Source organism: Nannospalax galili, unplaced genomic scaffold, assembly GCF_000622305.1.
Source record: "Nannospalax galili isolate Female #2095 unplaced genomic scaffold, S.galili_v1.0 scaffold858, whole genome shotgun sequence".
NCBI lineage: Eukaryota > Metazoa > Chordata > Mammalia > Rodentia > Spalacidae > Nannospalax > Nannospalax galili.
In genome coordinates, this window is record NW_008341877.1 from 2452067 (window position 1) to 2468522 (window position 16456).

Sequence of the window (16456 nt, forward strand, 5' to 3'; positions counted from 1 at the left end):
GGGGCAGGGCCCAAACTAGGAGTATAGAACGGTGGGGGGGATGGAAGGGTGAATGTGGCTTAGGGAGTCCCAGCGCGGAGAGCTGCGCTATAGACTTACCCCAAGAGGCCTGAGGATAGTAGTCCATACTCAGCTTTTTACATGCATGCTGGGAGTCTGAACTCAGGTCCTCATGCTTGTGCTGCACAGACTTTGCTGACTGAGCCATCTCCCCAGCCTTAGATTTGATTTTTGGACATAGATACATGCCATTCACAGCTATGTATTTATTAAGCACATGAAATAATTGTGTGGTTGCCAAGTCAATATCCTCAAATGTTAGATAGGTAGATGATACATAGATGATGATAGAATAGATAGATAGATAGATAGATAGATAGATAGATAGATAGATGATAGATGATAGATAGATGATAGATAGATAGATAGATAGATAGATGATAAATAGATGATAGATAGATAGATGGATGGATAGATAGATGATTAGATAGACAGATAGATGTTAGATAGATAGATAGATGATAGATATATAGATGATAAATGATGACGATGATAGATAGATAGATAGATAATAGATAGATGATAGATAGATAGATAGATAGAATGATAGATGATAGATAGATAGATAATAGATGGATGATAGATAGATAGATACATGATAGATAGAATGATTGATAGATGATAGATAGATAGATGATAGATGGATAGATAGGTGATAGAATGATTGATAGATGATAGATAGATAGATAGATGATAGATAGATAGATGATAGATAGATGGATGGATAGGTAGATAGATGATTAGATAGACAGATAGATGATAGATAGATAGATAGATAATAGATAATAGATTAGATGATAGATAGATAGATAGATAGATAGATAGATGATAGATATATAGATGATAGATAGATGATAGATAGATAGATAGATAAATAGATAGATAGATGATAGATGATGAGAGAAATAATCAATATATTTATGCTTTCTCCAAATGTTCACTCTTCACAGCAGATTCAATACCCGATCACACAACTCTTCTTCTAAACATTTAATAGTCCTTTATACAAGTATGAGCATATGTTATTAAAGATAAAAAGAAACAACTGCATTTTTGTCTATATACCACATTATTCCTAACCAAAAATTGATTCAGCTGATTATTAATTTTGTTTGTCAGGCTAGAGAGATTGTTCAGTGGTTAAGAACACTGGCTGCTCTTGCAGAGGACCTGGGTTCAATTCCTAGCACCCACATGGCAGCTAACCATCTGTAACTCCAGTTCCAGGGGGGATCCAATGCCCTCTTCTGACCTCCTCAAGAATTGCACAACACGGGTGCACTAGTATACATGCAAGCAATACACTCATACACATAAAATTAAAATAATAAATATATATTCTAAAATTTTGTTTCTTTACTTGCTGGCTTGCTTGATTTTTGCTCAGATGGGAAAAGAACCCACCACCTACCATTTAATTCTACAAGCAAGGCTGTTTGTTACAGTCATTGTACCTAAAAACACCAAAAGCTGAATCTTAGTTGTGCGAAGTCTAAGTACTCCAAAGGGGGGGGGGGCACTCTGGAAACAGTGGCACACACTGGTAATCCCAACACGCAGGACACAGAGGCAAGATGATTATTTCAAGTTCAGGGTCAGCCTAAGCTAGAGTTACATAGTGAGCTCCAGGCCTTCCAGAGTTCACTATGAAGTGAAACCCTAAGCCAAAATCAATACAAAACAAGATGGAGAGAAAACGACTAGGAGGGCAGGGTCAGGGGCGGAGGAAAGGAGGGGAAGGGAGGGGAAGCTTGTTCTCAAACTCCCAGTGCAGGTGGGCTTTGAGCGCACGTCTTCCTCCGACCCTCCTTCCTGCCTACTTTGTCATCCTTTCCCTTTGCTTTTGTTTTTATTTTTCTTTTGCTTTTTGTGTTTTATTTTGCTTTGCTTTTTGTTTGGGTTTTTTGAGGAGGAGTTAAGTCAATTTCTACATTTTTGTCTCAAGTTGGCAAATCTCACATACCATTAGTGACATTATCATGAACTACTAATTATCATTAACATTATATATATGGGGGGGGTCATTGTAGTGAGACCAACCGTGTAAAACCAAAACTTGACGAAGGGAGCACTGTAGAACTCATAGATTCTCCTGGTCCAAGGCAGGCTCTGGGGCTCATTTCTTAAGCTGAAGTGCTGATTTTCATCCGGTTTCTCATCAGGTCCTCTTTCCAAATCAGAGTCTTTCTGAAAAACAAGCAGTCTTGTAGGTATAGTAGTAGGACTTGTAGGTCAGTGGTAGAACTCATGCTCTGCTTCTGTAGGACCCTGCCTGGGTTCAATCCCCAGAAACTTCTGTTGGATGAGCTTGTCCTCCGAGTGGCAATCCAGACTGGCAAGCAGTGGATACATGCCTTTTTCTCTAGCTTCTCACCCGGTTGCTTCAATGACCTCAAACTAATTGGACTATAAGACCCTCCCTAGGTGGGGAGGGGCAGAGGAAGTCAGTCACCCCTCCCACCCAATCAGTCAGCCTTAGCTGCATGGGGGTGGGGGGTACTAAGGATAGGGACAGGAGAAACCAGGGAGAGGGGAGGGGCTTCCCCATCTTGGACCACCAAGGCAGGTCAGGGGGTCCCAGAGATAGATGTAGGGACAAAAAACCCCAAGGGTGCCCACACCTTTGTAAGTACCCCCCACCGCCACCTTTGCTCTGTGAGCAAGCCAAATAAATCCTTTTGTTACCTAAACTGTAGTTTGGAAGACTATTATCTGGGTTTGTTGTTAAGGACGGTGGAAGGAGGACGCTGGGAACCGGGAAGCCTAGCACGCCTCCCCACAGTAAATTTAACTACACCTCCACCACTAAGAATAATAGACAGTTATAAACACACAATCATTTCTTGTCCACAGCTTAACTGAAATGTTGGCAGGCTCAACGAATCTGTGGACTGCATTAAATACAGCAAGCCTGCTAGGAATCTGGCCTTGAAGACCTCCTTCCTCACATACTCACAGCAAACTGACTTCTAAGTCTGGAGTGCTGCAGCTCTTGGCCTAGGCAGTTACTTCAATGTCCTGTGGCCATATGCAAGTAATCACATTTTGCATGGACTTTCTACAAAAAGTCTTAACTCTTTCATCAGCTCCTTAAAAGGTATGTGTTAGCCCAAGGGCCGTGAGTAATGAGTACTCAGGTGTGGGCAGCAGAGGCCTGCATCTGACCTCACCAGTGCCCACACAGGATAGGCTTGCAGAGAGGACAGGAGAGAAATGAGAAGAAAACAGCACTTGTGGCCTGATTACCTTTGGGAGATAGACCAGAAGGGGAGTGAGAGGAGCAAAAGAGATGTCACTCTATTTCTATTGGGTTTTAATTGTTATTGGAAAATGAATCCATTTTATAATTTCAAAGTAACAGTGCAAGGAAAGAAGTGTTCCATGTTCTCTTCTGTGACTCAGACTGATGCGAGTCTGGCAAGACTGCAAGATTTGTCAGGGCAATGGATGAATCGAGTTTTGCTTGAATAGTTAGTAAAGCTACAGGAAAATGTGACCTCCTGGAACTTTCCCAGGTGGGGTTGAAAGTCAAACCTTAGAGATCTGGGAACTGACCCAGGTCAACAGGTTTCAGGAAGCCTGGAATTAAAATGCCTTGAGAGTAATTGGAAAAGTCATTACTTAGTGAGATTTTTCAAACATCAAACCAACTTCAGGAAAACCCCAGAAATCAACTTAACTAATGGCCTTTTTGCTAAATAATTATCTTACTGTTTATATTTTCTGGGTGATTCCTGTCTCAGTTATGCTTGACAGTTTAGAGATGCTAAAGATTAGAAAGTGCTAAGTGAGCCCATCTCTCAGTTGAACTCAAAAGCCACTACCATCATGTACACACCATGGGAAAAGAAATTCAAATTAGGGGAGTCTTTTTTTTTTCCTTTGAAGAAGGTAAAGACAAAAAATATTTCGTTTAGCTTTTATTCCAGTCTTCTCCCTTTCTCTCTTCCTCCTCCTACCTTCCCTTCCTCTCCCTCCTCTTTCTTCCTTTCTAATATTAATTTGATACTAACAAGTACATAGACTAAATCATGACTACAGGGGCTAGAGAGATGGCTCAGCAGTTAAGAGCACTGGCTGCTTTTAGAGAGGACCTGGGTTCAATTCCCAGCACCCATATGGCAGCTAACAACCATCTATACCTCCAGTTCCAGGGGAATCAAACGCCCTCTTCTGATCTCTCCAGGCATTGCACGACACAGGTGGACTTGCACACATATAGGCAATATACTCATACACATAAAAAAATTAAAAATAATAAATATTTTTTAAAAGATTAAATCAGGTGGCACATGGTGGCACATGCCTTTAATCCCAGCACTTGGGAGGCAGAGGCAGGCTGATCTCTGTGAGTTCCAGGCTAGCCTGGTCTACATAGTAAGTTCCAGGCCAGCTGGAACTACAGGGAGACCTGTCTCAAAAATACCGGAAAAAAAAAAAAAAAGAGTAAGTCATAACTACAACAATCAATGGTAGATTAGAATTTATTGTTCAACTTCCTCAGTACTGTTTCATTGTGATATACCAGTGTATTGAAGCCTGAGCCCACCTCTCTCCTAAACCTGCTTCTTTTCCAATCATCCCCCTTCAAGCTGCTAACTTATTATAACCATTAATCCTCAGTCATACTTGCTGTCTCTCGTGCCCATCCCCCTGCTAAACTGACTATTCCTTTAAAATCTGGCTTTTCCTTTCTATATCTATTGCTACTGATGCTGGCTGAAACCCTTATTCCTTCTTGCCTGGATGGTCATCCTGGTCTGTGTTCTCCTTAATTCCAGTCTGTCTTCCTATAAAACTATTCTACACAATGAAGCCGATTGCTTTTTCCTACAGGTGGATCGTCTTGCTACTCTGGTCGTACACATTCATTGGTTCTCCAGTGAACGAAACAGAACAAACAATACGCTCTCTCACAGGACACACCAAGAGCCTTACAATCTGGCTTCCATCTATGTTTCCAATCATGCCTGTAAATAGCTTCTGCTTGCCGGTAGCCTCCATAACTGGGAGTCCAGCCAAACCGTCCACGTGTGAAACTTACCTCTGCCTCATTACTTCCTGCTTCAGTGCCCTATTTACAAAGCCCTTCTACCCCAGAAATGCTGTTTCCCCTCTCCATGTCCTCAGACTCTAGCTCCTAAGGAAACCATCAGTAACCCTTATCCTCACCAGCTGCCTCACTGAGAAGCGCCTCTTCTCCCTGGGTGTTCCATTCTGTCATTTTCATGCAACTTGTTTCTTTCTTTTTTTTTTTTTTTTTTTTGGTGTTTTTGAGACAGGGTCTCCCTGTAGCCCCAGCTGTCCTGGAACTCACTATATAGACCAGGCTTTGAACTCACAGAGATCCGCCTGCCTCTGCCTCCCAAGTGCTGGGATTACAGGTGTGTGCCACCACGCCTGGCTGCAACTTGTTTTTAAGACAGTTCATGCTAACCAGAGGTCATGCTTTTAAGAAATTAACAGCTGAACAATTTAAACTTCCCTTGGCAAAGTTATTTTTTGCCTATAGAAACTTGCTAAAGGAATCCTAGCTTAGAATGGGAATATGTACACACAATCCTAGCTACTCAGGAGGCTGAGGCAGGAGGATCACCTGAGCCCCCAACTTCAAGGCAATCCTGGACAGCATAGCAAGACAGCAACAGAAACACAGACAGAGACAGATGCAGAGAGATGTGGAGGAGAGACATAGACAAAGACACAGAGAGACAGAGAGATAGAAAGAGCTTTGTAAAACCTCACAGAGCAAATGCTGTATTTGATTCAATACACACTACAGCTCACCTCAAGAACAATGGCCTTCCTCCTACCATCAGAGGGGCTTCACCTCTGTGTGCGGTTACCACAAAGACACTAAAAAGTATCATTTTCACCTACCTTCAGTTTTCTCCTATAATACACAGTGTAAACTGTGTTCCTCAGGTAATCATTCACGCATATTTAGCATTATGAAATTTTTAAAAATAATTTATTGAGAATTTCATACACGCACATAATGTGTTTTGATCAAATCCATGCCCACTCCCTCCCCTCCAACTCCTCCCATTTCTCCCCATCACTTTTTTCTGATAACTTTGTGTACTCTTTCTTCTTCTCTATTTATTTTTTATGGGGCTTTTGTCCCTCCCCTCCAACAGTCCCCCCTCTGAAGAGGTAACCCTAAAATCTTTTTAAGGATTAGATACAAGCTCCCAAATACTTTTGAGATTTTTGGCCTTTGGAACAGAGTATGTTGCTAAGAGGCCCAAGGACATTTTGACTTTTAGCCAAGAAACTGGCTACTTTTCTTTGGGGTCTTTTTACTTTAACTTTCTAGCTAATTTCTACCTCCTATTCTTATCACACCATCCTCTGAAGAGGATAGGGAATCGGGACCTAGACCACTCTGGCTTCTTCCATGCTGAACAGGAACACAGGGTGGGGCAACTGGGGTACCCCTTCAGTGGGTCTATCTAAAAGACTCCCAAATTGCATAACTCCTTTTTTTTTTTTTTTTTTTTCACCACATGGAGGCAGGATCCAGGTGCTCATAGGCCGTCCCCTGCGTTCTCAGCCCCTAAGCCAGAGGGAGGCCAGAACCCAGCACTGTCTGGCGGTCTGCTGCTATACCGACAGAGGTTGGAACCCCAACATTATGAAATCTTATACGGTCCACCAAAGTACTACTTCTGTTCCCACCTCTTACCTAGAAAAATTCCAAAAAACAAATCAGCTAGAGGAAATAGTAACAATGTGTGTGTGTCTGCGTGTGTGTGTGTGTGTGTGTGTGTGTGTGTGTGCGCGCGTGCGCGTGCGCAGAGAGTTTAAGATTGAAGCCAGGGCCTAGCACATGTTAGACAAGTATAGTCAATAATTTTTAAGTTGAAGTCAAAGGGTAAAAAAGCCATTAATCAAGCCAGGCACACACCTTTAATCCCAACACTGGAGGCAGAGGCAGGCAGATCTCTGAAAGACAAAGATCTCTAGATTTTATATATATATGGAGTTCCAGGCCAGCTGGGGCTACAGGGAAACCCTGACTCAAAAAAGACCCCTCAAAAAAGCATTAATTTATGATTATTATAAACTACTCATAATAGAATGGGCTTGAATGACTTTCAGTGGAAGTGTTTGTTTTTTGTTTTCCTTCATCAAAGAAGATATTTTATTCAAGTTCCTGAAATAAACTTGAGCTATACTGGTTCTGAACTACAGAAGTAGGACTAAATTAAAATATGAAAATGAATAGTTCTCACATAGTGAGAGCTGAAGTCAGTGCAGACATTCCAATGACACTTCCTTCCCATGTGGCACTTTCCGTGTTTTAAGAGTCCACCAGGCCAAACCCTCGGCTGCCTCTGCCCTGCTCCTCACCAAGGCTGCAATCTCTTGAATATCTTTCATTAAAACATCACCGTCTACTTTTAAGTCTGCTGAGCTCCTTTGGAGCATTCTTTTTCCTCTTCTCAGCACGCATCTTCTTTTTCCACTTATTCCATAAGCTTTTAGCCGTGATTTACTTGAGAAACAACACGAACCATGCTCACCACACCACCCAGAAGCTCCCCTCAATGGAAGTTTTAAATGAATAATGCTGAGGCTTCACAGGCATTCTATCTGATGATAAGCTCCATGTTGGCAGAGGCCACGTTCACCTTAGTTTAAATATCCATTGAATTAATAAATTGATATGGCCACATCTAAACACTTATGAAGGCAACTGCTATAACAGGACCACTATATTACTCTAAACTGAACTTTTCAGATAGCTGTGAGAACTTACTACATTTTTTAAATGTAAAGGGCACACATTTAACTGCTATTCCCCTTTGAGAGCAGTTCTGAGTGGAACAGCCCAGCTCTCTACAATGCCTTTGGAGTTTATGAGTTCATTATTCTACTGAATCTGCAAAGTCAAAAGCAAAATTGAATCCACTGCCAAACTACTATCTGCTGTGTCCTGTAGGATTTACATGCGCATTTGCACATAGATGGAAGATAAACAACTTTCTTCCTTGTTCACTTCAACAAGCAAAATGAACTCGGCAGATGAACAATTAAACAGACATAAAGCCAAGTAGAGTCTCCACGGAAGGCTGCATTCTGTTTCCAAGGGGCTAGGTCAGCACTGCGTTCCTTCCCTTTGGTATTGCTTGGACATGGTACCACACCTTTGTAAGCATGTGACTATCCCAGGCTTTCAAGAGATTTCTCATGCATTCTACAGAGGTTAGAATGTACTTGACTTCTGGATTCTGAGAATTCTAAGTAGAACTCAAAGGAGAGGAAGGAAGAAAGAAAGGGGACACACACCTAAACAGGAGTGATAATTACGATCCTTAACAACAACCTGAAGAGGCAGATCACCAGGGCATCAGAATGGATGGATGCTCGGCCAGTTGCCAACAGATGCTAGCCAAGAAACACTGATTACAACTAATTAGTCTTCATTTCGTATTTGGAGAATATTTCTAATTTATTTGTTTATTTATTTATTTTTTGAGACAGGATCTCCTTGTAGCCTTAGCTGGCTGGAACTCACTATGTAAACCAGGCTGGCCTCAATCTCACAGAGATTTGCCTGCCTCTGCCTCCAGAGTTTTGGGACTGAAGGCATGCACCACCACAGCCAGTCACTTCTAAATATTTAAATAATATTTTAAATAAAAGTTTAAGCCAGGTGTGGTGGCACACACCTTTAATCCTAGCACTCAGGAGGCAGAGGCAGACGGATCTCTGTGAGTTCTAGGCCAGCCTGATCTCCATGGTGAATCCAGGACAGCTGGGGCTACAGGGAGACCCTGTCTCAAAAAGACCAAAAAAAAAAAGTTTAAATAAATAGGGCTGAAGAGATGGCTCAGAGGTTAAGAGCACTGACTGCTCTTGCGGAGGACCCAGGTTCAATTCCCAGCACCCACATGGCAGCTATGAGCCGTCCTTAACTCCAGTTCCAGGGGAATCCGAAGCCCTCTTCTGACCTTTGTGGCATTGCAGGGCACAGGTGCACTCACATACATGTATGCAATACACTCATACACATAAAAATAAAAATAATAAATAAATTTTTTTAATTAAAAAAAAGTTTAAATATATATACCATAAACACAAACCACATCAGAAAAGATGCGAAAGGTGCTTCATTCAGTGTAAACACCAGAGAAGATGTTTACACCTCACTTTCATGGTAAATGGCAGCTTTATGAGCCATGATCCAAGTGGGAGCATAAAGGCAGAGAGTGCATCCACAGCATCCCGGGCCCCTGGCTGTGAAGGTGTTCTGCTGGGGAGGGAGTTCATGACCCAAGGAAGAAACACATCCAGAACTCAAGCAAAATCACCCACAGTCACTGGATGTAGCAGATAAGGAGATACGTGGGGTGCAGCAGTGAGGACACACTCTGAATGCCCGTCTTTGTAGATAAGATCCTTAGGGGTGTGAGGCAGTGCTCAGTGACGCTCAAGCGTAGTAAGTCAGTTTGTTCTGCCTCTCACTGAGGAACACTGAGTCAGCTGCTGAACACCGTGAACGCTTTGACTTTGTCTTTGAAGTAGAAATGTAATGCTTTGCTTATTTCTGTATGAGGATTAATGAGGCCTATGGTACATGCTCTACCTTACCAGTGACTAAAAAGATGGAGATTAGACAGAGGGAACTAAACATCTGGTTGATGAGTCAGTCCTAGGTTTTTAGAGGAATGTGTAACCCCAGGGCAATGTGTTACTTCACTGGACTGAAACAAAGGCAGCCAACATTTTGCTTAACAGATGACTGCTGAAGATAAGCCTCATAGTTGTGCCTCTGCACAGTCACACCATGGACACTCAACTTACTAGATATGGCACTTACCACACAAGCACTTTCTTTGGTGCTACTGAGGTTCTGGTCACTGTAATTCCATGTAAACTGGAAATCTTGAGACTGTGGAACATGCGACATCTCAGCTTTGCTTTTAAATTCCAATGTCAAAATGGTGGGTGGTAAGAGGATACTTATGATGATCTGCAAAGAAAACAAGGTAAAAAATAAACAGAGAATACAAGATGTGTGTACGAGTCAAACAGCAAAGTCAAGACGTGTGTGTGTGTGTGTGTGTGTGTGTGTGTGTGTGTGTGTGTGCTTAAAAATAGGGGGTTGGAGAGATGGCTCAGTGGTTAAGAACACTAGCTGTTCTTGCAGAAGACCCGGGTTTGAATCCCAGCACCCACATGGCAGCTAACTGTCCCTAACTCCAGTTCCAGAGGATCCGACAACCTCTTCTGCCCTCCGTGGGCATTTCACGACACAGGTGCACTTACCTACATGCAAGCAATACATACATACACATAAAATAAAAATAATAAATAAAAATTTTTTAAGTTTAAAAATACATGTATCATACTCATTTCCCCTGAGGAGCCTGAGTAGACAGTTAGGAGTATTATTTTGCAATGACTACATTATTTCAATACTTTTAAAGCCATTAAATAGACATACCACATAAAACATAACATTTAATATGTTCATAGTACAACACTTATTCAAGTTATAAACTTTAGACTATTAATGATCCATCTCCTGTCCTATTCAAATGCTTTGTCTTAGGAAGATCTAAGGAAGAGATGGCTCCAAGCACCCATGGTATTTTTACTATATCACTATACTTGGTACATTTAGCAGTCTTCTCAAAAGAATGTTTGTGTTCAACTTATGTACCCTTTCAAGAAAAAAAACAGCTTAGAATATTATCAAAGCTGCAAAAACCAGTTGGAGGATGCTCTGTCTTGCAATTAAAGTTAAGTCTTAGTACCCCAGAATTCACTGACCAAAAGTTAGATTAACCTCGCTGAGCCACACTTATGATTTTGTAAACTGAAGTCAAAGTCTTGCCAAGCCTGCATTGCATCATGCCGAAATGCTCTTTAAGGGTTTGTTTTAAACTGTGACTTGTGAATGCTCTCTAGACTTTAGTTCTAACACAGCTTTGTTTTCTATTTAGATGCAGAACCCCAAAGCCTCAAGGTCTGGAAAATTAGTCAGATGCACAAAGATAACATATCCCAGATCTACTTCCAGGAAGGGCTCAACCTGCTGCCCTTGTGCATGAAGGATTGGCTCAAGAAGCAAGATTCCATAACATTAACATCAATGCTGCAAATACCTACTTTCAAGGACAGGTTGGGACCTGATAATATACTAAAAGCATTTAAGTCAATCTCCCATCCACATAACTCTCTATGGTGCTCCTGCTTGAAATTGTTCTAACCAGGACATCTCATAATTATTTAAACATGTTCCAAAAACTCCCAAGCCAACACTAATGAACTGGGCTGTTGGTACCAAAGAATAATGGTTACACAGCTCAGGCAAGGACTTCAAGCAGTTGCTTCAGCCTCGGAACCAACTCATTCCTCCCTCCCTCCTTCCCCCAACCTGTCCTCCCTCCCTCTCTCTCTCTGTCTCTCTCTTTCTCTCTCTGCCTCTCCCCCTCCCTCTCTCCCCCTCCCTCCCTCCATACCTCTCTTTATCTCCCTTCCTTCCTCCCTCCCTCCCTCCCTCTCTCTCCCCTCCAAGACAAAAATTCATTAAGTTCTTAGTGACAGGATTTCTGGTAAAGTGAAATGCATACAGGCCCAGCCTTGCGGCAAATTCCTCCTCCAGCAAGGTAAGTCAAGGCCTAGGTGTCAAGGTGCCTCCAGGAGAACTTCTAGAATTATGGCTCAGTCTTTATCTATGTGAGATAATTTTTTATTGACATTTCTCTTATTTCTGTAACCTCATTAGCCAAAATTAAAATATGCAAAGCCTTTTCTATTTTATCTAATACTATTTCTTTTAGTTTGCTAAGTATGTCTCATATAGCCCTTTGCACTCAGGCCTTATCCCCCGTCTATACAGTTTCAGAAGCACAGGTACGCAAGTCTGACGAAACAAAAACCTTTAAGCTTGGGTTCAACTGCTCAGTGAGCAGTGAACTAAATTATAAATTACTCTTGATTATTTTAAACCTGAAGGAAGAGGCCAAGAATTTAAGCGTGGCCGGCCATGTGAACAAGTAGGCAGAGAGCAGCCTAACAAAATGGCCATGTACTCCCCAAAGCAACACACTGGGTCCTCAGAGCACTAAAAATTGCTGATTTTATTTAGTTTGTTGTTATTCATATTTATTTCATGGTGCTGGAACCCAAACCCAGGGCTCTGCACGTGCTATCCAAGCATCTACCAGTGAGCTCTGCCAAAAAACAATTTGAAAATCTGAGGATTCTGGGTCTAGCTTCTTACTGGAGACTCTTAAGGATTTTGTAAATCTTTTTTATTTATTTATTTATTTATTTATTTATTTATTTATTTATTTATTTATTTATTTATTTTTATGAGTGTTTTGCCTGTATGTGTACAAGCGCACCCATGTGTGCAATACCTGCAGAGGTCAGAAGAGCATGTCAGATCCCCTGCAAGATCCCCTGGAGTTAAGGACAGTTGTTAGCCACCACATGGGTGTTGGGAAAAAAACCTGGGTCCACTGTAAGAGCAGTCAGTGCTCTTAACTGCTGAGCCATCTCTCCAGCCCTACATAGAAATATTTAAGAACATGATTCCACAATGTACCTTGCTCACCAGTTTAGTTTTGTTAAAAAAATTTCTATTGGGTCTTATCACAGATCTACCCTTGCGATGCTAGAGAGAGCGTGTCACATAGCTTGGTCGTCAGCATTTTTAAGGCTCATTTCTGTTGGCAATCACAGAGGCACTGGCGTGCGAGCAGCACAGCCAAGTTCTGCTTGTTTGGTTTTAATGCTAATCACCATCAGGTAAGCACAGCTCTGCGGTGGCAAGGCAGATGCAGTTATCCCCAGTTTTGAAAAGTCACTTGGGCAAAGAGATAAGTAGTTCCCAGAGGCTCCTGAGAAAGAGTTGTTTCCTGATGATACTATTCCAGGACACAGACTTTCACACCACAGTAACATTAAACTCCATGTGTAAAGAAAATGTACCTTCAGCCAAGAGTTTTTCCTCATTTTCAGGCGCCCCATCCACATGTCCGTCAGCAGCATTTGAGTACAAGAATGTGACACAAAGGGGCGTAACCCTCCAGTCACCGCCAGCTTCAAGCAGGTGGAATTGCTCCAGTTCTTTAGTTCGTAGGTCAACAGCTTCATAGCCATTGGCTCGTTCTGCTTGAAGGCCTTCTCCAGCACATCCAGGGCAAGCTGGCCGAACTGTCTGATGACACAGCAGTGAATGGAGAAGACAAAAAGGCAGTCAGAGCCCCTAAAATTTCCTCAAACATTTAATGACACTCAGAAAACACCAATTAAGATATCTAATAAAAACAAAATTAGGCCATGCAAAACCCAGCAACTCAAGAATCTCAGCTTCCAGAACTTAAGGAATGGTTGTTCAGCATTCTTTCCCTTTCAAGAAGGAAGAGAACTTGGGCATTTCCAAGGAAGCGTGGAGAAGAATTCAGTATGCACCTGGCTGTTCCTGGGAGAATCCATTTCATGCTACGGGACACACTCCCTACAGTTTGGTGTGGGTGGGTCTATATAAATAAGACCTAATAGAGAATTTTAATAGGAAACACTGTTCAAAACTAAACTAGTGAGCAAGGAACATTGGTGGAACCATATTTCTTAGTATTTTTACTAAAATACTAAAAAATATGACTTCTAAGTGACTTAGAAACCTTTTAAAGATTTTTCTAAGAGGTTATTTTCTCCACAAGTATTCTGAGACTGTACGGTGAGATTGTAGACTGCCTTCTGTCATTCACTCAACCTGCTTCTATCTCCATGACTATAACATTTTCGTAATCAAAATAACAGGAACACCTTTACCCTTTTTTTTATTTCCTGCCAGTTACTCTCTAGTTCTTTAATACAATACTTTTCCTTGCTTTCTCAGCCTGAAAGACACAGCAAACAGCAATCTTTTATTGTTGTTGTTGTTTGTTTTAAAAAAAATTTTTATTTATTATTTTTATTTTATGTGTATGAGTGTATTGCCTGCATGTAGGAAGTGAACCTGTGTCGTGCAATGCCTGTAGAGGACAGAAGGGGCTGTCGGATCCCCTGGAACTGTAGTTACAGACAGTTGTTAGCTGCCATGTGGGTGCTGGGATTCGAACCCGGGTCTTCTGCAAGAACAACCAGTGTTCTTAACCACTGAGCCATCTCTCCAGCCCCAGTAAACAGCAATCTTAATTGAACAACACCAAAGGCTTTGGGAATCTAAAGGACTTCCAACATCATTTCCAAAATCATTAACTATGCTTAGGAAACTAAAGCTTAAAATCTAATCAGCTGACTTACCCAGCTGGTAAATAACCAGACAGGGGACTCAGCTCTCCTAACTCATACTCCACAGAGCTCCTTCAAAGCCCTAAAACCCTTTAAAAGAGTTCATGAAGTGTGAGGTGTGGTAGTTAACATTAGCTGCCAGATAACACAGGATGAAGAAATACCTTGAAATCATTATTTTGCTGTTTGTGGGGTGTTTCTAGAGGTATTGATGAGTTATTCCGAGTGAATTAGGTAGGAAAAATCCCTTTTCAAATTAGGTGGGCATTACGCAGTCCTCCAGCGGTCCAGAGAGGGTAAATACAGAAATGTGACTTGGTCTCTGCCAGTGAGAGGTGAGACATCTGTGCCTACCTTGGACATCAGCAGTCTAGGCTCCCCAGCCTGATGACTCCAGGGCTTATAGCAACAGCAGTACTCTCCCCCAGTTCACAGGCCTTGAGCTGAGAGTCCTACTATGGAATTCCCTGGTTCTTGGGATTCTGGACTTGAACTTAGTCTTGTTATTGGAATCTCCAGGACCTATACAGCCTATCACAGGACTTCTCAGCCACCATAATCACGTCAGTGAATTCTCTCCCAAATCCCTGCTCATACAAGTCCCTATATATATGCTATTGGTTCCTATCCCTTCTGCAGAACTCCGAATAAAACACATGGCTACGAGTCTACTTGCGCTACACTAAAGTGAAGGAGATAGGAATGTCAAAGCGTTCTAAGAACTGCTTATGTACAGTATGCAGCGGAGAGGCAAGTCCTACTTGGAATAATTTTTCAGCTCTTCTGAGGTATCATCCACCATGTTGCTCTCCTTAGCTTCCCGAGCCATAGCTCGGTAGAGTATACAAGCAATCACTGCCTTCACCGTGGCCTCTTCCCCATGCTGCCAGAAGAACATGGCCATCTTCTGCCTTTTCATCAGCACAGCCCAAACCAGCAGGTCATTGTATGGGTAGATAAAGCACGTAGACTCAGGGTCCTCTGAATGGCTATGTCTTTCCTTTGATTTTTTTAATATATGAGAAACTCCAGGCTTGTCCTGCTGCAAAGCAAAATAAAGGTCTAAGTACTCAGATGCATGATACTTAGCTTAATGTAAGACATTGAGTATCCTAAAGATATTTTTAAAAATAGTTGCCTCTACCTCTGTTAGATCCCCAGCACTGTACAAAAAGTAAAACAAACAAAAAGAACAGATGTTCACCACAGCAGTCTTGTTAGTACAAACTATCTGGTCAAACTGGTACAGTATGGTGGAGGTGTAAGGCATACAAAAGCAATCTGCTAATGAAGTAGCCTTGTGGTAGAGTGCCTGACTAGTACGCAGGAAGTCTTGGGTTCAAGTCTCAAAGCTACAAAAACCATGCATGCTTTGTTGAACTAAATAAAACTCAGAACTTAAGAAGCAAGGAGAATTGTGAGTTCAAAGATAGTCCTGATTGCATAGTGAGACCTTGTCTCAAAAAAAAGATGGAATATCCATAGGACTTTATAAATCAGCAAGTGCAATTTATACTCTTATGATATTTGAATAAATAAGAATCTTATTTTCAAAAAGCACCCTCTACTCTCACCTTAGAAAATAGATGTGTCCTCCCTTTGAAGAACATCACTAGTGCTGTCAACATACATCCAAACAGATCAGCTTTTTTCCTTACATTTCTCTAGTGACAGTAATTTCTAACAGTGAAAAAGCATTATTGCCCTGGCAAGCTCATCCTTTGCAGTTCAACCCAGATGTCACTCCAGTGCCTTGTACATTTCCACACCACTTCTTGTCTCTGTTTCAATGTCCTCATATTATATAATGGTTAGCCCCTTGAGGAAAGCTGTCACCTCCTCAGTTGCTATCTTATCAGCCCCAACCCACTCATCTCCCAAATTCAGCCATGTACTCAGCACATGCTTGGAAAATAATAAAGATTTTTACATAATTATTTTTCATAATTTGAGGCATCATAGAAAATATATATGTGTAGATATGTGTGTATAGATAGATGATAGATAGATGATAGATAGATAGATAGATAGATAGATGATAGATGATAGATGGATGGATAGATAGATAGAAAAATAGATAGATATAGATAGATAGATAGATAGATGATAGATAGATGGATAGATAGATAGATAG

General features: G+C 41.5%; 1 protein-coding gene across 4 annotated transcripts in view; it reads right to left on the reverse strand.

Moving 5' to 3' along the window:
* Trpm6 (transient receptor potential cation channel subfamily M member 6) overlaps window positions 1-16456 on the reverse strand; it is a 189357-nt gene that overhangs the window by 88458 nt on the left and 84443 nt on the right. For all 4 annotated transcript variants that reach the window (XM_017799220.1, XM_017799218.1, XM_017799219.1 and 1 more), the window contains exons 16-19: window positions 15084-15364; window positions 13015-13243; window positions 9890-10042; window positions 2101-2247 (exon numbers count right to left, since the gene is read on the reverse strand). In XM_017799220.1, coding sequence (XP_017654709.1) covers window positions 2101-2247; window positions 9890-10042; window positions 13015-13243; window positions 15084-15364 — 810 coding nt within the window. The remainder of the gene's footprint in view (window positions 1-2100; window positions 2248-9889; window positions 10043-13014; window positions 13244-15083; window positions 15365-16456) is intronic.